General features: G+C 35.8%; 4 protein-coding genes across 4 annotated transcripts; 2 read left to right on the top strand and 2 right to left on the bottom strand.

The window, feature by feature from the left end:
* The first annotated feature begins 3313 nt into the window (after positions 1 to 3313).
* LOC130472100 (uncharacterized) lies at positions 3314 to 4346 on the top strand. Its single transcript, XM_056842534.1, has 4 exons — positions 3314 to 3498; positions 3649 to 3895; positions 3983 to 4118; positions 4243 to 4346. Exons 1-4 carry the CDS (start codon positions 3314 to 3316, stop codon positions 4344 to 4346), a joined length of 672 nt encoding a protein of 223 aa, XP_056698512.1.
* A 976-nt stretch (positions 4347 to 5322) lies between these two features.
* On the bottom strand, positions 5323 to 6634 carry LOC130472099 (protein ALP1-like). Its single transcript, XM_056842533.1, has 2 exons — positions 6128 to 6634; positions 5323 to 6030 (listed from the first exon to the last, which is right to left on the bottom strand). The coding sequence occupies exons 1-2, from the start codon at positions 6632 to 6634 to the stop codon at positions 5323 to 5325; spliced, it is 1215 nt and encodes a 404-aa protein (XP_056698511.1).
* Positions 6635 to 6790: 156 nt separating this feature from the next.
* On the bottom strand, positions 6791 to 9373 carry LOC130471494 (uncharacterized). The gene is made up of 2 exons (XM_056841669.1): positions 9219 to 9373; positions 6791 to 7320 (listed from the first exon to the last, which is right to left on the bottom strand). The coding sequence occupies exons 1-2, from the start codon at positions 9340 to 9342 to the stop codon at positions 6875 to 6877; spliced, it is 570 nt and encodes a 189-aa protein (XP_056697647.1). The 5' UTR covers positions 9343 to 9373; the 3' UTR covers positions 6791 to 6874.
* Positions 9374 to 14082: 4709 nt separating this feature from the next.
* Positions 14083 to 15123, top strand: LOC130472098 (uncharacterized). Its single transcript, XM_056842532.1, has 2 exons — positions 14083 to 14653; positions 14705 to 15123. The coding sequence occupies exons 1-2, from the start codon at positions 14083 to 14085 to the stop codon at positions 15121 to 15123; spliced, it is 990 nt and encodes a 329-aa protein (XP_056698510.1).
* Positions 15124 to 19487: the final 4364 nt, after the last annotated feature.

The raw sequence follows: 19487 nt of genomic DNA, 5'->3' as shown, positions 1-19487 counted from the left end.
CAAAATTTGAGTTATAAAGGTCATTTTTGACAAATTTGCCTAATTTATTTTTGGTTTTTTACTCAACACAATATGTCCAACACCTCTCTTCGTCCACTAACAGACCACATCTCTTCGGTCTAGTTTAATCAAAGATTTGACAAGTTCATGAGTCATAATCATTATTAATCACCACTCTTCTTTCATTAGTAAATGATTAACTGTTAATTAAATAAATCTTCCAGCTTGCATTATGTATGGCAACTCAATACAGGCTATACATCTTCACTATTAACGATGTCATAATCATTATTGATCACCACTCTTCTATTTGTCATTATTTATGACGACTAACCTTCTGATATCACCCCTAACAAGTTTTTATCCCTTGTACTGCACCATTTATATAATTTAGGGAAATTCCCATTAGTACTATTGGCTTCTGCCAATGATACACTTACTTTTAATTATACTGCCAATGATACACTTACTTTTAATTATATTGCCAATGGTACACTTATTCCATTAAATATTTACAATGACTTATTCCATTAAATATTTAAATGTGGTTTACTGGGTTAAAAATTAAAAAATTAAAAAAAAAAGTAAATTTCACATTTTCCTTGTTACTACGTAGTACACAAGCTGTTTAGGAGTACTTGACAACATTTAGAAAAAAAATCCAGCAAAAATGTGTGTTATGCCTTACAAAAATAAAGTCTCAATTAACCATATATAAAATTAGATTTTTTGTTGGGATTGTGTCGGTTGAGTACTAATTTGAGAGTTCACTTGCTGTGATTCTCTTGTTGTGTCTTTCCCCTTATGGACCTAACGTTTTAGTTGCGTTGTCTGCTGCTCTTGCTATTGCTACTACAAATTCAGCGACTTTTGCCGCCTTTTCAGTAGCTTTCAGATTTAAGTGTAGACTGTGTTCAGTTTTGTTTAGGTTTTTAGATGATAAAGGAAGAAGAAAGGAAAAAAAAGAGGAGGAAGATGTTTTAGGGTTCTGCTTCAAATCAAAGTGTTATGTTTTCTTCATTTTCTTTGTATTTTTATTTTTTAACCAATGGTTAACTATAGTTAAAATATCGAATGGAAAAGTTCATCGTAATGACATTATAGGTGTATTATTGGCAAGTCAATTTTTATTGAGTGTATCGTTGGCAGAAGTCAATAGTACAAGTGTACTAATGGGAATTTCCCTATAATTTAATAAATATGCATAGTTTATCATAAAATATATAGTATTTTATGAAAAGGGTATTGGACATGAACTATCATAAAATATACCAATTGTTCCACATTGATGAATTATCATGTTATGAATGTAACATATTTGGATAGTCATAGTTGATTAAAATTGGGATTTGGAGGGTAAAACAATTAAAAGGAGAAAAAATTAAATATATACTATTCGTTTCAAAACTATCTTTATACTTTCCGGTTTAAGCTCTATTTTGTTCGACTTATTTTGACTTATTTTAGACAAAATAAGTTCGGATAATTTAAGATAAGATCTGTTCAATTCAGCTAGATAATATAAGTTCAGAAAAAATAAGTTTTTTCCAAACATTTTAACACACAAATAAATTTATTTCAGTCAAAATAAGTTCAGAGAAGGTAAGATAAGTTCAGTTAAATTCAAATAATATAAATTCAGACAAAATAATTAAGTCGAATAGAATGGAGTCTTAGTCTCTTTCGTAATGTTCTTTACAATGTGTTTTATCCTATTTTTGGTAATGAAAATTTACTATATAATTCCTCTTACCCCACAAGATTTACAATTATCAACTCATCTTTTTACACATTTCTCTTATTTTATCCATATTTTATTATATTTGCTCCCCTAACTTCTTACACAATCTCTCTTTTTGTCTTAATATTTTGCACTAATAACGGTAAAGATCATTATGAAATGGAGGCAGTAGATCGAAAAACAAGGAGATAGACACATGACAAGCGAAACTTCATGTTTTAAGATATGAATGCGTAGTATCCTCTGATTCACTAGTATTCGGCTCGGACGATGCCTCGTATCGATTTTTACGTGATTAACAATTAATTATTATATTTTTTAATGAAATTATGTTTGAATTTTTTGTCACAAGATAATTTTTCTATATTATATGAATATTAATTTTGCACAGATAACATGTAAAAGGTCATAACTCAATTGGATAACACTATAATATATGTTGAAGAAGGAGGTCATAAGTTCGAATCTTATGTAAACCATATTTCTTATTTTTTTAAATAAAAGTGGATTGATAGCATGGATATTTATTGATTGAGAGAGAGAGCCATGTGGCAAGTAGATGTTTGTATAAAAATGTAAGAACATGAAGCAAAGAGTTCACGGTACGTTGGAAGTTGGAACTGAATGGTACGTGGCCGGTCTTTTACTCTTATATATAATCCTCCTATAATTGTTACTAACTCCATTTCAGATTAATCTTTACGCTTTCCGTTTTAGTCTATTTCATAATGTTCTTAACATTATGTTTTATTCTAATTTGGACATGAAATTTTACTATTTTACCTCTCTTACCCAACAACATTTACAACTTAATTTCCACTCACTTTCCCTTACTTAATTTATTCATTTTCTTCTTACATCCACCCATCTTTTTATATATCTACCTTACTTTATCCATGTTTTTATTATACCCACTCATCCTTTTACAGTCTCTTTTTATTTTGTCTTAATATTTGTGCAAATAGTAACCGTAAAAATCATTTTGAAACGGGGGTATTAGTTAAAACTGGCCGAAAGCTGGAGTGCAACTTTAATTACATGTACGTTTAATAACAGTTATGTGGGGATATCTGGACTGTTCAGCTTTGGAAGGATATTATGGCTGCCAGTTGTAACAAATGGCCCCTCTCTCTCTCTCTCTCTCTGAGTCTGGAGGTATGGGTGCATGGATGACTGATGGGTGGATGCCGGTGTTGGGTTAAACGGGTGACGAACGATGGATGCGAGTGAATGCGATGTTTGTAGTCTTTTTTTTCTTCTTTTGACATACAGTAAAAGTACAAAAAAAAGGCATGAAATAAATCTAGTCAGGTTCTAGTGAAAAGGTGGCGTACGAAAAGCCTTCGTTTATAATTGTTTGTGCCAACGCTTGTGCGTTAATTACTGACCTGTTCTCAATCAAGCTTACGAATGTTACAGTGCGTGAATCCCTTTCCTTGTTGTAGAATAGTCCTTTTGTTCACAGTAGGTTCATTGCTCATAACATTATAGTTTTTCAAGACCTTGCTAGGGGGTATGAAAGAAATAATAATGATGTTGGTTGCCTCATAAAGTTGGATTTGCAAAAAGCATATGACTGTGGAATGGGATTTTGTTGAGAAAATGTTGGTGGCTCTTAAGTTTCCTGCTCATTTCATCAAGCTCATTATGTGTTGTGTCAAATCTCCTAGATTTTCTCTCTCTATAAATGGTTCCCTGCATGGATTCTTTGAAGGCAATAGTGGTCTTAGACCGGTTGATCCTCTGTCTCCCCTCCTGTTTGTGCTATGCATAAAATACCTATCTAGAATTCTGATGGTGGTGGGGCAAAAATAAGACTTTAAGTTCCATCCCAGATGTAGGGCTTCAAAATTGAATCATTTATGTTTTGCAGATGACTTAATCTTGTGTTGCCAAGGGGATTATAGGTCTGTTCACCTGATGACGCAAGGGTTCCAGCTCTTCTCAAATACAACAAGCTTGAAAGCTAGCCCCTCTAAGACTTCTGTATACTATTCTGGAATGTCTGATACTAATGTGCAAAGAATCATGGGCAAAACATGTTTTGCTAAGGGGAGCTTTCCTTTTAGATATTTAGGTATTCCTATTTCTTCTAAAAAGATTAAAGTTGGGGAATGTGAGAAGATAGTGGAGAAAATGTGTGCCAGAATTAAGGTTTAGAGTTCTAGGAATATGTCCTTTGCTGGTAAACTAACCCTGGTTAATTCAGTCTTAATGACTCTGCAGACCTATTGGTCTCAGATCATGGTAATGCCAAAAGGGGTATACAAAGCTGTAAATAGTATTTGTAGGAATTTTCTATGGAAGGGCACTGCTGATTCTAGTGGTCCAGGAAAAGTGGCATGGGATTATATGTGCAAGCCAAAGAAAGAAGGAGGTTTAGGCCTCATAATTCTGAAAATGTGGAACATATATAGCAGCTATGGGTAAGCATGTTTGGATGATAGCTACTAAAAAAGACAATGTGTGGGTTAGATAAGTCCATTATGTCTACCTTAAAGAGCTGAATTGGTGGGGTTACTCTCCTAAAGTAGGAGATAGTTGGTACTGGAAAGCTATTTGTCATGTGAAAGATCTGATGAAAGTTTACCTGACTGAGGATTAGTTGTTCTCTCTACCTAAGTATTCTATCAAACAGGCTTACTGTTGTTGGGTGTCTGCCACAAATAAATTGCCATGGACTACTGCAGTATGGGGCAGATTAGGTCAACCTAAACACAGATTCATGACCTGGTTGGCAATGCTAGAAAGACTTAACACTAAAGACATGTTACTGAAGATGGGGGTTACTGCAAACAATACCTGTTTACTGTTTACTGTGTGGGCATGCTGTTGAAGATCACAAGCATCTCTTTTTTGGCTGTCAATATAGTTGATGAGTGACATTTATGTCACTCCTAGGGGGTAGTTTTTAGGTATTTTCTAGGTTATTTTATAATTTATTTGTCTAATTTTATCATTTTTAGCCTTTACTTATTTTATTTTATATTGTGTAGCTTAATTAGCGGAATTAGTGATTTTTCTTTGTTTTTAGGTCTAATTTCGTAATTTAGGGTCTGTTCGGCATTATTGTCAGTTTTCAGTTTTTTGTTTTTAAAAACAGAAAACCGATTTTAGTTTTGGTTTTCTATTTTCTCAAAACTGATTTTTTTTTTTTTAGTTTTCAATTACTAGAAACTTACAATTCACGTGTATTGTCTTGTTATTATTGTTATTACTCTAATTATTTACGTGAGACTTTTCTTATCTATTGTTTTGTTATTTTTTTTAATATTTTTTTAATTATTTTTTTAATTATTATTATTATTATTATTATTATTATTATTATTATTATTGGTGCAATTGTTATTGTTTTACATTGATATTTGTAGTAGCAGAAAAAAATCGAGCACCGAAATTAAGTCACATTCAACAAGCTCTCAAGAAAATAAACGCATATATTTCAACATTGGTAATACAAATAATTGATGGGTCATCTTTAAAGTCATAAAATAAATCCAATGAAAAAAGCTACAAAAAATTAACACTACCAAAGCAAAAAAGTCACATATGATGTACCGTTATTCTCTCAACGTCGTCTCTTATTGTGGATTTTGTCTATCCCATAATCGTTTTGCTAGACGGTCTAGAAACTTAGCCATTCGACGAAGTTCACTTTGACTAACACTAGGAGTCACTAGTTCTTCAGATTCATTGGGTGTGGTTTCATCATCTTCAAGTTCGACATTTTCATCCGCATAATGTATAAACAAGGGATCTCCATCCTTGCACATTTTTATGAAATTGTGAATAACACAGCAGGACAAAACTATGTACTTTTGTCTTTTCAAATCATACAGAGGCATATATCTGAGAATGGGGAATCTAGCTTTCAACACTCCAAAACATCTTTCAATCACATTGCGTAGTGAAGAATGTGTATAATTAAATATCTCTTCTGGGCCTTGTGGTTTCGTTGCTCCCCTATAGTCACGCAAATGATATCGTTCTCCACGATACGGGGAAAGAAATCCGGGCATTTTTGTGTATCCTGAGTCAATAAGGTAATATTTTCTCAAAGGAGGCATAGGAAACTTAGTCTGTTCTATATTTGTAATCGTTTCCCAAAAAATTCTTGAATCATTTGCCGTTCCCTCCCATCCAGCCATCACAAATGTGAATTTCATGTCAAATGAGCAAGCACACATTACGTTCATTGTAGGCTCAATTTTTTTTCCACGATATGGAATTTGTTGTTCTAGTGGCACACGTGCTGATACATGAGTTCTATCAATTGCTCCCATGCAATTCTATATAAAAGTGTTAAAATGAAAAACTTAACACATTTATGCATTTAATAAATTTAGATAATATTTTAAAGGAATAATAAAGATTAAAAAAAATTACCTTGAATATAGGATAATATCTTGGATTATTTTTAATCACTGGAGGAGTATCTTCAAATGATGGAGGAATGATCAAATGCTTCGATAAAGAACATATAGCATACAAGACCCTCCGAAAATGGTGATGAACGGTGTCTAAGGAATGTTGAAATCTATCAGCTACAAGTCTTTGCCTTGAATTATGAGCAATAATAAGTAGAAACATTGCAACTTGTTCCAAAACAGGTATGAATTTAGAGTCTTTCAACTTCTCCCTTTTCTTTAACTCTTCACACAAACTAATAAATATTTGTGGAGTCATACGAAGTAACTCGAAACAAGTCATTGGATGTCCATTAAGAAGCTCTAGAACATATTGGTGACCTGTTAACTTTGAAATTCTTTGAGGGCGGGGTTTCTTTTTAAGAAACCCATTGTTTTCCAAGTTAATATAGATTGTCATTAATTGTTGAAAGTCCTCCTCATCTGAATCTGATAAAAGTTCTTCAATATCCAAATCTATATCCATCTGCAACTTTACAAGCAAATCATATAAGTGAAGTTCTTACAATCACCTCGTACCAAAAAAAAAAGTGAAAGTTGTAATTATCATTATTCATATCTTATCCAATGTAAAAAATAGTAACATCAATTCAACCATGAGTTCATTATCAATAAGGTTTGCACTTAAGAGACACAATATAAAAATAGAGTTTAAATAACAAGACAAACATACTAGAATTAGTTGTCATTTCTAAAGAGAACATGCTTAAATGTTAAGCACAAAATCTATTTTCCTATCATTGGGGAATCGAAGGAACATTTTCCTCCATAATGGATCATCATGTATGAGTTTAGTTGCCTTTGCAAATGAAGCTCCATCAATTCCCTTGAGAGCACTCAATGAATCAATGCATTCCATGAGCAAATCATCCTCCTCCTTCGATTGTTGCCCACCTTCATTACTAACATTATATTTTTTCTCAAGAAGTTCAAGTTTTTTCTTAGAATTTTCACTCATTGCAACTAATGCATCTGCCAATGCCGTATTAACTTTCGCCCTTAATGTTTTGGGATTGATACTAGTCTTGGCTTTCTTGGTTTTTGGACCCTCTTCACATTGTTTTTCTACATCACCCACTTCTGCATCTGTGTCATCTTCATCCTCACTTTCAGAAGGGCTTTTTGTAGAAGGGTGTGAACAAGCACCGGTAGCTGTTGTATCACCAAAAATTGTACATAATTTATCAAATTGCTTACATCCTTTCTTTCTAAAAGTTTTTGCAGACTTATGTTTCTGCAAAAATAAAAACAAATAAAAGACAAGTAGAGGTAGATTAGTTATAAGAATGCCCCCTACACAAAAACATAAGAGTTGTAATGAACTTTTGACAATCGAGTACCTTATACAACTTTTCCCATACAACATCCTCAGCAGAAAGTTGATAAGTCACGGCATTGTATCCAATCCCAGTTTCCTCTAACAATTTACTAAAGTCTTTCCATTTTTGTCTCAATTGATTATACTTGTTCTTAAGTTGTTCCTGACTGTATTCCTTTTTTGTCTTCTCTTTTAGGTTTTGCTTGACAGTCTTCCAAGCTGGCTTGGTAAGAGTAGTAGTGGGTTTATTTCCCTTTTTCACCTCTTCTTATATCAAGCTTATAAGGTAAGATTCAATATTTTCATTCCATATCCCAACTCCTCCAATAGAATCGATCTCAACACAATCATCTTCACACTTAATCTCATTATTTGGAATTGACATCTATCAAATGATCACAAGTAATTGTCAGACACATATAATAAACAAACATATTTTATTTTCACAATGCAAGAATAGTAAACAAAATGGTCTCACAATGCAGCCAAAAAAGCTAATGAGCTAAGGGACTACTAATAAATTTCCATTTTGGGAAAGGGACACTAATTAGGAGGGGCATGTTTAAGGGTTTAAGCAACTAACCTTGGTTTCTACTATTTAGATTAATGGACAAAACTGGGATTAATTATGAAGGAACCACATAATTAATAATACTAATAATAAATAATAATAAAATTAAAAAAATGAAGAGAATTGTTGGGTTGTCCATATCATTGTCTTCTGTTTAATTCAATTCACCAGAATTGCTGGTGGTTGTTTTATTAGTTGACCACTTCTGATAGCTACTTTAATCAAACTTATCAAGGCATAATAGCAGGAAAGTCAAGTATGGATGTTAGGTTATGTTTGGGTGCACCTTACAGTCTTACACGAATGAGAGATGTTATATCAAACTAGTAATGTTGGATTATTGGTCATGGTTAGAAGCAAATAGTGAGTGTACAAGTGCGCCACACATGGTCATTTAGAGATATCTCTGCTGGATTAACTCGTTAAATAAACATAAACTCGCGAAGGATTCTAAGAAGGCAACCTAGTAACATCTCATCAGTATTGAAGACGATCATCTTCAACCTCAACAACAGACGCCTAAAAGTCCAAAACCTACTCCGTATGCAACAAGTTTCCTTCCTAGTTCCTACAATTCACTGACATTACTTGATTTCCATTGGATCTTCCCACTAACTAGGCAAGCTTTTCTCATCTCCTAGATTTATATGTATGACAATTTCCAAGTAGAGTCAACTAATATCATACAAAAAAGGATAGAATATCCTTCATTAATGAATACTATGAATCATCAGATTCATTGCAAGTGTCACTTAACGTCATTTTTTAAAACACATCAACCATCAAGGAATCATCGAACAACAGTATTAGTCTCACCAAGTAATAATACAAGTAGAATAATTAAGAACTATAATTACTACACAAAGATCAATCATACTCGAAGAAATTAAAATATAAACGGATTAAGTTACGCAAACTATAAAAAACCCATGTCAGTTATGGAAATTAATTCAGCAAAAATTGAAAACAAATTCCATAAATTTAAGAAAAAATCACCCAATTCAATCAGTAATTCAAAAAAACCCCAAAAGTATTGGATAAATTAGGCAACCCAGTTTATCAACCAAATTTTCAGTTCATTATGCAAGTCAGATGAAATTACAGAAGAAAGGGGTGATTTCAAGATGAATAGAAAAGAAGAAGGTGAAGAATCCTCCATACCTGTATGATGACAGTGAGCGAGCGGGAGATGGAGAGAGGTCCTTGAATAGAGATGGTGGTGAGTGAGTCGGAGATTGAGAGAGGTTGTTGAATGGAGATGGCAGTGCGGGCGAGAGGAATACATGGGAGAAATTTAAACGAAACCTAGGAAACCACTTTTTATGATTTAAGGTTTTCTGTTGTGGTTTGGCCAAAAAGCCCAGTAACTTGTTTTATTAAACAATAATGCCAAACAGCTGTATTTACAGTTTTTTGATTAAAAAATCGAAAAACGGAAAACAATAGCTATACCAAACATAGCCTTAGTTATTTTATTTGTTTTATCATTTTATAGTTTAATTATAGTTTCGTTATTATTTTTCTACTCTATTTCTATTTAGTTATTATTATTATTATTATTATTATTATTATTATTGTTATTATTGTTATTATTGTTATTATTATTATTATTTTCAGATTATTTTTATTTCGTGATTTTCCCTCGTGTTTGTTTTTATGTGTGTAGGTGGCCGAGTACTTTGAGGTCGGACACGAGTTCAACAATCGAGTTAATTGGGTCAACTTGTCAAAGAACTAGAGAATTGAATTATGGACAATGTAGTTTGTGGGCCTCAAAACTTGGGCCAAACTGCTGCCAAGAATTGTGCAACATTCCTTTCCTATCCTACACCACCTCCTCTCCTATCCTACACCACCACCTACAACACCCTACTCCTCGGCGCCAATCAGCCACGCATCTCCTTCCGTCCAACTTCTCACCTCCATTTTCAAAACCAAACAACGCAGCCCAACCTACCTTCCCTCGTCTTCAACCACCGTCAACCACCTTCCGCCATCCACGCAGCCACCATAGCTACAATATCCGCGCCAACTTCGCACAACCAAGAATCGACCATCATCGCCACCCAACATTAACTACAACAGCTACACAACACACAACCAATCAAAATCACATCCAAAATTCGCCCAAAACTGCAGCTAATTGCATCGATAAAACAGGGAAAAACAGAGTAATTAAGTTTGGTCGAACCCGTAACGGAGTTCGACCGAACCGAAAATTTAGAGTTCCTGATTGTGTTTAGGTCCGACCGAACTTCAATGGAGTTCGCCCAAACAAACACTAAGTTCGTCCGACCTTGTTTGAGTTCTGTCGGACATTTGAGCGCTCAAGTTTTGTACGGAATTAATGAAATCGAGTGGCTGCGATTTGATCGAATTATGGATGGTGATGATTGATCGAGGACGAACATTGATGACCGTTGATGATGAGCGATGGATGAAGATGATGATGCGCCGTATGATGATGGACGATTGATGATGATCAAGTGATGATTGAAGGTGATGATGAACGTTGGTGAAGCAGCAGAATAGAGGAGGCAATTGAGGGGGCTGACTGATTTCAAATCGAAGAGGAAGGGAATACGAAGAAAGAGAAAAATGGGGGGGTCTGACATTTCAAAGAGCTTTGGGGGGTTTTTCATTTTTTCTTTATTTTGGTTACTTCTCCCTTTTTTCTTTTTTCTCCTTTTTCCTTTAATTTTCTATTTTTTTTCTTAGAGTTTAGGGTTTTAGTTTAGTTTAGCTTTTTGAGAGAGAAAGTGAGAAATCAAATAGGGGTTTTGGGAATTTAATGTTCAAGGTGACAAATTGGGTTGTGGATTTCCATCATCAATCAATGAGCAATTTCTTACTCTCTCCTCATTTATTTCTTCATTTATTGTTTTATTTATTTATCGTTTTAATTAGTTTAATTATTTTTGTTTAGTTTAATGATTCATGTTTAGATTAGTTGTTATTATTGTTTAGAATCATGTTTTTAGTTGTTAATTTCTTTAAATTTCATATTTATATGATTATGGAGTAGTTTATTGGTTAGGGTTTGGGTGAAAACTCAACATTGATTGGCCGGTTTGGGTGTTTGTCATTGGAAATTAGGAATTTTCATGATTAAATTATTACATGTTTAGGCATTTCCAATACATGTTGCATTTAACTTGATCAATTAAGTGTTCCATGATTGCTTGGAGTAGTCTAGTTGGGTTGGAAAGGGATTAAAGACCTAAGCTTGACTATGTTGTTGAATTGGGATTTGATTTACCCCGGGTATGATAGGGTAGAACGGGAGTTCGTCCTTGATGCTTAGGGAAATTGTTCGCGCATCGGGAGATGGTTGGAGCTATTTGTGAATTCAACGCTTATCATATAGTGCTTGTGAATCTCCCCCGTTTTCAATTCTTTTATGTCCATTCCATGATTTGTTGGTGTTTGACCCATTCCCTAATCTCGTTTGCTTTTGGTTTCTTAGTTTAGTTGATTTAGTTTTAGTTAGTTAGTTGACTTTCCAAAACCCCGTTTCGACCTAGCTTGTTGTTCGATTAACATAAATTAGCGCACCTTAGTCCTTGTGGATTCCGACCCTTGCTTACCGCTTTGCTTGTGTTTAGTGGTTAGTTTAGGTAATTTGTTTGATTAGGAGAAACTAGTAACGACCTAGTTTTCCCCTCGATCAATAGTGCAAGATGTTGGAAACATATAACTATTAAGCTGGGCATTGATAGAGCTCCTATGTGTCTCCCTGACATAGTTAAGTGGGTACACAGTAGGGGGATTACAAAGTTTATTTTTTTTTGCTAAGCAAGTGAGAGATAATATTAATGATCAAACAAGAATACAACGACTTTCTCTCCAAGTTTCTCTCTGGTGCATGATACCTTATCGTGCACCCCTGCCATGGCAAGAAAATCTGGATCGAAAAACCAGGGGAACAAGCATGGAAATGGTAAGTCAAAACCTCGAGGTCCATCATCTGATTCTCAAGCTCTGAAAACTCGCTCATTGGAGGAAGTTCTTGGGGTGGAAGCGATTGATTTTGGCATTGAGAATGAAGTACTGACGCCTGAATCGAGTTTGCACTAACTTCAAATTCGCTTTGAATTGCGACACTCTTTTAATGATTACTTGCAAGCAATACACAATTCCAATGGTATTGCGAGTCGAACTCAATCCAGAAGCAATTTGGACGTAGGTACAATCCCTATCCTACTTGATGAAACTGTTGATGATACTACTGATGATGAATCGAATAATATTGTGATTGATAATGAGGTTGGGAATAATGTTGAACCTATGGATGTGAATGGTGATGATTCTAATTTTGAAACTGAATCTAATAATCCTGTAGAAATTGAGTTGGAAGATATTCAGGAGGAGGTTGAGTTTTGGATGTCAGCTGTAGTTTGTTATGTTGTGGGTGCTCATCCTCCAATTAATGTAATGGAGGGATTCATTAGGCGCATCTGGAAACATTTGAATGTTGATAAAGTGGTTATGGTGAAGAGGGGAGTATTCATTGTTAGATTTTTAACCATGGACTCGAGGGATAAGGTCTTAAATGGCCATTACTTTTTCGATAGCAAACCCCTAATAATGAAGCCATGGAACTCTGATATGGACATGGACAAAGAGGAGGTGAAATCTGTGCCTATTTGGGTGCAATTGAAGCTTGGTTTTAAATACTGGGGGGAGAGAGCTCTATTCAAGATCATTAGACAAATAGGGAAACCTATTAAGAGGGATCAAGCTACAATAAACAGGGATAAGTTGCAATTTGCTCGAGTGATGGTGGATGTTCCATTATCTAAGGAGTTTCCTGATTGTATTTCTTTTAGAGATGAGAATGGCTTGATGGTGAAAGTAGGATTGTACTATGAATGGAGGCCTACATTGTGTTCTAAATGCAAGATGATAGGACATTTACAGGAAGAGTGTAGACAAGGCAAAACTAAAAGAGTATGGGTGCAGAAGGCTAAGCAAGTGCAACCAGATGCAGCATTGCATACTGTTACAAGTCCAATGGTTGATCCAGAAGGGTTTCAAAGATCTCTAAGACCTATTAGAGTTAGAACATCTCCAAGAGAACCAGTCAGAACCTCCAATGTTTTTCAGATTCTTGATACTAGATTGAATGGAGATGCAGGAGTGTGTGATGATGACAACATTGGGGAGGAACATAGGGCTATTACACCTGGAAGGGGGGACCCTTCCCACTTCCATGGATAGAATAGCTGCTTGGAATGTCAGAGGCCTTAACTCACTTCAGAAGCAGAATGAAGTTAAACACTTCATTCAGAAATATGAGGTGGGATTGGTGGGGCTTCTGGAGCATAAGGTGAAGCTGCCTAATTTGGGTAAGCTTTATCAGAAAGTTTTTGCAAAGTGGTGTTTTACTAGTAATGCTAGCTATCATCCTGGTGGTAGAATAGTTGTTGCTTGGAAGGCTGGTAGTTTCAATGTCAATATAGTTGCTGCATCTAGTCAGTTTTTGCATTGTCATATTACTCCTGCTAGTGGTATGTCTGCTTTTTTCTGTACTTTCATTTATGCTCATAATGAAGCTGGGTTGAGACAGGATCTATGGAGAGATTTAAATCTGATTCATACTGTTGCCCCTTGGATACTATGTGGAGATTTTAATTGTGTCATGGCCCCTGAGGGAAGGATAGGTGCCCCTGTTAAGCAATGTGATATAGTGGAAATGTGTGGGTGTATGCATAGTTGTGGTATGGAGGATTTGAAGAGTGTAGGGAATTTGTTTACTTGGAATAATAAACAACAAGGGAGTAAGAGAGTCTTTTCAAAGATTGATAGAATGTTAGAAAATCAAGCATGGCAAGATGTTTATCCTGATGCAGAAGTTTGTTACTTACCTGAGGGACAGTTTGATCATTCCCCAGGTCTGCTTACTGTTTATCCTAGAGTAAATGGAGGAAAAAAGCCTTTTAAATACTTCACTATGTGGAAATCATCTCCAGTTTTTTCTGATACAGTTAAGACAGCTTAGAACACTCAGATTGGGGGGAGTAAAATGTTTACAGTTGTCAGCAAGTTGAAAAAAGTGAAGCTTGCTCTCAAGGATTTGAACAAGAGTGGTTTTACTGATGTGCATGCTGCTGACTTGAGAGCTCACAATGAGCGCATAGCAGCTCAAGAAGCTATGCATAAAGATCCCACTAATCTGGAACTAGCTGATGCTGAGTTGAGAGCTCTTCATGAATACAAAGAGAAGCATAAGATTTATTTAGAGTTTTTGAGCCAAAAAGCTAAAGTAGCATGGCTGAAAGATGGGGATGAAAACACTGCTTTGTTTCATCAGAGTATCAGAAGCAGAAATTTGAAGAATCAAATTTACAGCATCCATGATATGGATGGTGTATGGAAGGATAATCCTACTGAGGTTGCTGATGCCTTTCTAGATTATTACAAGCAGCTGTTGGGGAGTAAACATGAGACTAGAACCCCAGTTTTGAAGGAGGTGGTGCAGTTAGGTCCTGTGTGTCAAGCTCATCACAAAGCAATTTTGAATGCAAGTTACACTGCAGATGAAGTTAGGGCTTCCCTTTTTCCTATTCCAGGAGCCAAGGCACCTGGACCAGATGGTTTTGGCTCTCATTTTTATGGAGATTCTTAGCACATTGTTGGTGATGAAGTGGTTGATGCTGTTCTTGATATGCTGCAGCATGGTAAAATTTTGAAAGAGTTGAACCATACAGTGATTACCTTAATCCCAAAAACCAAATGCCCCAAAGATGTGACTGAATTTAGACCAATATCTTGTTGTAACACACTTTACAAGTGTCTTACTAAGGTTCTGTGTGGAAGGCTTAGACAGGTTCTGCCAGATCTTATCTTAGAAAACCAAGGGGGCTTTGTGCATGGTAGGTTTATTGTTCATAATATAATGGTTGTTCAGGATTTGGTGAGACAGTATGGAAGGAAGGGTGTGAAGCCTAGTTGTCTCATGAAAATTGATTTACAAAAAGCATATGATACTGTGGATTGGCAATTTCTCCAGGAAATGTTAGAGCATCTAGAGTTTCCACAACATTTTGTGAATTTGGTAATGTAGTGTGTTTCGACTCCGATCCCATGTTCTCTCTGATGTTCAATGGTTCCATGCATGGGTTTTTTAAATCCAAGAGGGGATTGAGGCAGGGTGATCCCATTTCACCACTCTTATTTGTCATTTGCATGGAGTATCTGTCAAGAATCTTACATAAAATGAGTGATATGCCTTTGTTTAGATTTCATCCAAGGTGTAGAGAGATCAAACTCACCCATCTGTGCTTTGCTGATGACTTGATTTTATGTTGTAAGGGTGAGTATCCTTCTATCCTATTGCTGCTCAAGGCTTTTAAGCTCTTTTCTGATTCTTCTGGCCTCAAAGCTAATCAACAGAAATCATCCATTTACTGTCATGGCATGTCAGATAATGATGTTCAGAGGGTGGTAGATGTTTCTGGTTTTACCAGAAGCTATCTTCCTTTCAAATATTTGGGGGTTCCAATATGCTCTAAAAAGATCTCTGTTGCTCAATGCAGTCATTTGGTGGATAAAATTATAGCTAGAAACAAAATTTGGAGCTCCAAAAATCTGGCTTATTCTGCAAGAATGCAGTTGATCAATTCTGTTTTGTTGAGTCTGCATATCTACTGGGCTCCAATTTATGTGTTGCCAAAGAGTGTTTTGCATGACATTGGGAGGATCTATAGGGCTTTCTTGTGGAGTGGGCAAGCATACAGCCAGAAACCTAGTAATGTTGCTTGGGAAAATATTTGTTGTGGGAAGCAATTAGGATTTAGGGATATAAATCTGTGGAATACAGCAGCAATGGGCAAATATGTTTGGGCTCTGGCTATTAAGTAGGATAATGTGTGGATCAAGTGGATTTCTTCAGTGTATCTCAAAGATGGGGACTGGTGGGAGTATAAACCTCCAGTTTCTGCAAGTTGGTATTGGAAGCAAATCTGTAAAACAAAAGAGCAACTGAAGCAATTCTTCACTCAGTCTGACTTCAGAGGTATGGCAACTTATTATGTGAAGCAGGTTTATGAAACAATAGTTGGAATTAAACCTAGAGTACATTGGGATAAAGTAGTTTGGAATAGATTGAATAATCCCAAGCATAGATTTATTGGCTGGCTAGCCATGCAATCAAGACTCCAGACCACCTCAAAGCTGGCCAGAATTGGAGTTAGTCATTCAGCTCTGTGTTTGATCTGTGGGCAAGGAGATGAAACTCATCATCATCTGTTTTTTCAATGTGTGTATAGCTGTGAATGCATCAGAGCTGTTAAATCCTGGTTGGGTATGTCCATTAATAGTAACAGTCTAACCAGCTTGGTTAGTCAAATTGGACATAGCAGATGGTCTAAATTTAAGAAGCAGGTGTATTATGCAGTTTTGGTGGCTGTAGTGTACCTGATCTGGCATTGTAGGAATACTAGTTTCTGGGAAAACTATGTTCCTACTGTGAATCATACTGTGAACAAGTTGAAGCAATTGGTGAGAGGTAGAATACATGATGTCATGCCTAAGAATGTTAGCAGAAGAGATAGTGAGTGGTTCATGAACTTGTAATGCTTGTAGCTAGTTGTTTTTGCAGCCTTGTTTAGCTGGTTTTTTTGCTGACTCCTTGTGATTAGGGTCCAACCTAGTTGGTTCGTAATGCTTGGAGTTAGCTTAGGTTGTATTCTTGTTTGGCTTTAATATTATCTCTCACTTGCTTAGCAAAAAAAAAAAAAAAACAAGAATACAACCTAGGCTAACTCCAAGCAATACGAACCAACTAGGTTGGACCCTATCTACAAGGAGTGAGCAGAGACAAGCTATACAAGGCTGCATAAAACACAGCAAATTGCCAAGCATTACAAAGACATAAACCAATCACTATCTCTTCTTCTGACACTTTTAGGCATAACAGTTTGGATTCTACCTCTCACCACTTGCTTCAACTTAGTCACAGTGTGACTCACAGTAGGAACACAGCTCTCCCAGAAACTGGTATTCCTACATTGCCAAATCAGGTACACTGCTGCAAAAATGGCTGCATAACAGACCTGCTTCTTGAATTTGGAACATCTACTATGACCAACTTGTCTAACCAGATTGGTCAAGTTGTTACTAGTGACTGACACACCTAACCAAGCTTTGACTTCTCTGAGACACTCATTACTGTAAATACATTGAAAAAACAAATGCTAATGGGTTTCATCACCTTGACTACAAATCAAACAGTGAGCTGACTGGCTAACACCAATTCTGGCCAGCTTTGAGGTGGTCTGAAGTCTTGACTGTATGGCTAACTAACCAATAAATCTGTGCTTGGGAATTTTCAATCTATTCCAAACCACTTTGTCCCAATGCACCCTAGGTTTAGTCCCAACTATTTTCTCATAAACCTGCTTCACAGAGTAAGTAGTCATTGCCCCTAAATCTGTCTCAGTGAAGAATTGTTTCAACTACTCTTTTGTCTTACAGATTTGCTTCCAATACCAACTTGCAGAAACTGGAGGTTGGTACTCCCACCAATCCCCATCCTTGAGATACACAGAAGAAACCCACTTAATCCACACATTATCCTTCTTGGTAACTAGTGCCCATACATACTTACCCATTGCTGCAGTATTCCACAAGATGACATCCCTAAAGCCCAATCCACCAACTCGCTTCCCACAACAAGTGTTCTCCCAGGCAATATTACTAGGTTTCTGACTGTAAGCTTGCCTACTTCACAAAAAGGCCCTACATATCTTAACAATTTCTTGCAACACACTCTTTAGCAGCACATAAATTTGAGCCCAGTAAATATGAAGACTCAACAACCTAGAATTGATCAACTGCATTCTTGCAGAATAGGAAAGATTCTTGGAGCTCCAAACCTTAATTCTGGATATGATTTTATCCACAAGATGACTACATTGAGAAACTGAAATCTTTTTGGAACATATTACAAAGTTCAGGAAAGGGGTGATGTTCACCTTTATATTGTGTACAACTTATCACATTTGTTGTGAAAGAAACAATGCTATGTGGAACTCTCACGTCAGATGTATGGATAGGGTGTGTAGCAGTATACAACATGTATATAGTAGAGTGAGTACAGTTATGCCTAGAGCCGTGAGCACTAGGGATCATACCTACAGGTTTACAACCCTATTTGAAGGGTAGATTGGTTTTTTTAGCCAATTGTTCTGGTTCAGCTCATTGAGATCATGTCCTCATGAATTGTGTATACTGTAATTGTTTGATGCATTAATATACTTACTTGATTATCAAAAATAATAAAAAAATTAATGTGTTATTTAATTATACGATTAGCAAATATTATAAAATGTAATTTTTAATTACACAAAAAATATAATTAGAGTACAATTACTATATTTCAATTTTTAATTTACAATATAAAAGAAAATATATATTTACTATAAATATAATAAAAAAGTATTTTCTTCTTTTATATTGACTACCTTATTTACATAATTTTATAGGAAAAAAAACGCGGTTGCTAGTGAAAGCAATTTGATGAGTCACGGGCTATGTAACACCCTTGTGGTACCATTCAATAATTGGCATGTAGGATTGTGACACATCACCATTATATAAGGGAACGCCTCACTACAAAAAAACACGACTCATAGTGACGCTTTTTTGGTCGAAAAGTGGCGCTAAAAAGCGTCCCAATTTTCTGTAGTGACGCTTCAAAAAAGCGTCATTATATTTTGGGCCACTATATAATGACGCTTTTAGTAGCCACGAAATTCGACTTTTATGACGCTTTTTTAAGCCACTCCTTAAATATAAGGACGCTTCTAGTGGTTGATTTTTGTCGAGCTACATTTGTGCCAAATCGATTGTGATGCAACAAAGCGTCACAATTTACCTCCCCATATTTCCCACAAAAACGATTATGATCCCAAAAAGCGTCACAATTTACCTCCTCATTATTTCCCACCAAAACAGCTTTGATGCAAAAAGCGCCACAATATACTCCCAATCATTTTTTTTGAAATAGAGAAACTTTATTACTTAAGGAAGTATTACAAGAAAAGTACAAGCGGAGAAACAAAAACCATAGCTAAGGGTGCACAGACCGCAACCCTAAGAGACAAACCCAAAAAGCAAGCATCCAAACATCCATCAGAACAACCTAGAATCATTAAGAACGGAGCAGACAACCTGCAAACAACAACACACCAGCAACACCTTCAACACAACAGTGCAGTCCATGAAAACCAAACTGCAGCAGAAACATATACACCAAGCAGACCATAAATCTGCAAACAGGAGGCAGAATGAAGCATAGAAGCAATACTAAACAACCTGCAAACAGCAGCAACACTAAACAACCTGTATACAGCAGCAACCAACCAACAAAAACAGTTGACTGCAACAACAGAACAAAACAACAACGAACACTCATCCATGTGCATA

The sequence above is a fragment of the Spinacia oleracea genome, chromosome 4 (assembly GCF_020520425.1).
Source record: "Spinacia oleracea cultivar Varoflay chromosome 4, BTI_SOV_V1, whole genome shotgun sequence".
NCBI classification, from domain to species: domain Eukaryota; kingdom Viridiplantae; phylum Streptophyta; class Magnoliopsida; order Caryophyllales; family Amaranthaceae; genus Spinacia; species Spinacia oleracea.
This window is presented reverse-complemented; position numbering and strand designations above follow the sequence as displayed.

Coding starts and splice junctions, on each gene's coding strand:
- LOC130472100 (XM_056842534.1), top strand. CDS start 3,314: ATGACTGTGGAATGGGATTTTGTTGAGAAAATGTTGGTGGCTCTTAAG. Junction 3,499..3,648: donor GATCCTCTGTCTCCCCTCCT/GTTTGTGCTATG, acceptor AGGGGATTATAG/GTCTGTTCACCTGATGACGC. Junction 3,896..3,982: donor AAATGTGTGCCAGAATTAAG/GTTTAGAGTTCT, acceptor TATTGGTCTCAG/ATCATGGTAATGCCAAAAGG.
- LOC130471494 (XM_056841669.1), bottom strand. CDS start 9,342: ATGTATTCCTCTCGCCCGCACTGCCATCTCCATTCAACAACCTCTCTC. Junction 7,321..9,218: donor CGCTCACTGTCATCATACAG/GTATGGAGGATT, acceptor GTGATACAACAG/CTACCGGTGCTTGTTCACAC.
- LOC130472099 (XM_056842533.1), bottom strand. CDS start 6,634: ATGGATATAGATTTGGATATTGAAGAACTTTTATCAGATTCAGATGAG. Junction 6,031..6,127: donor GATATTATCCTATATTCAAG/GTAATTTTTTTT, acceptor ACTTTTATATAG/AATTGCATGGGAGCAATTGA.
- LOC130472098 (XM_056842532.1), top strand. CDS start 14,083: ATGTTTACAGTTGTCAGCAAGTTGAAAAAAGTGAAGCTTGCTCTCAAG. Junction 14,654..14,704: donor CAAGGCACCTGGACCAGATG/GTTTTGGCTCTC, acceptor TTGGTGATGAAG/TGGTTGATGCTGTTCTTGAT.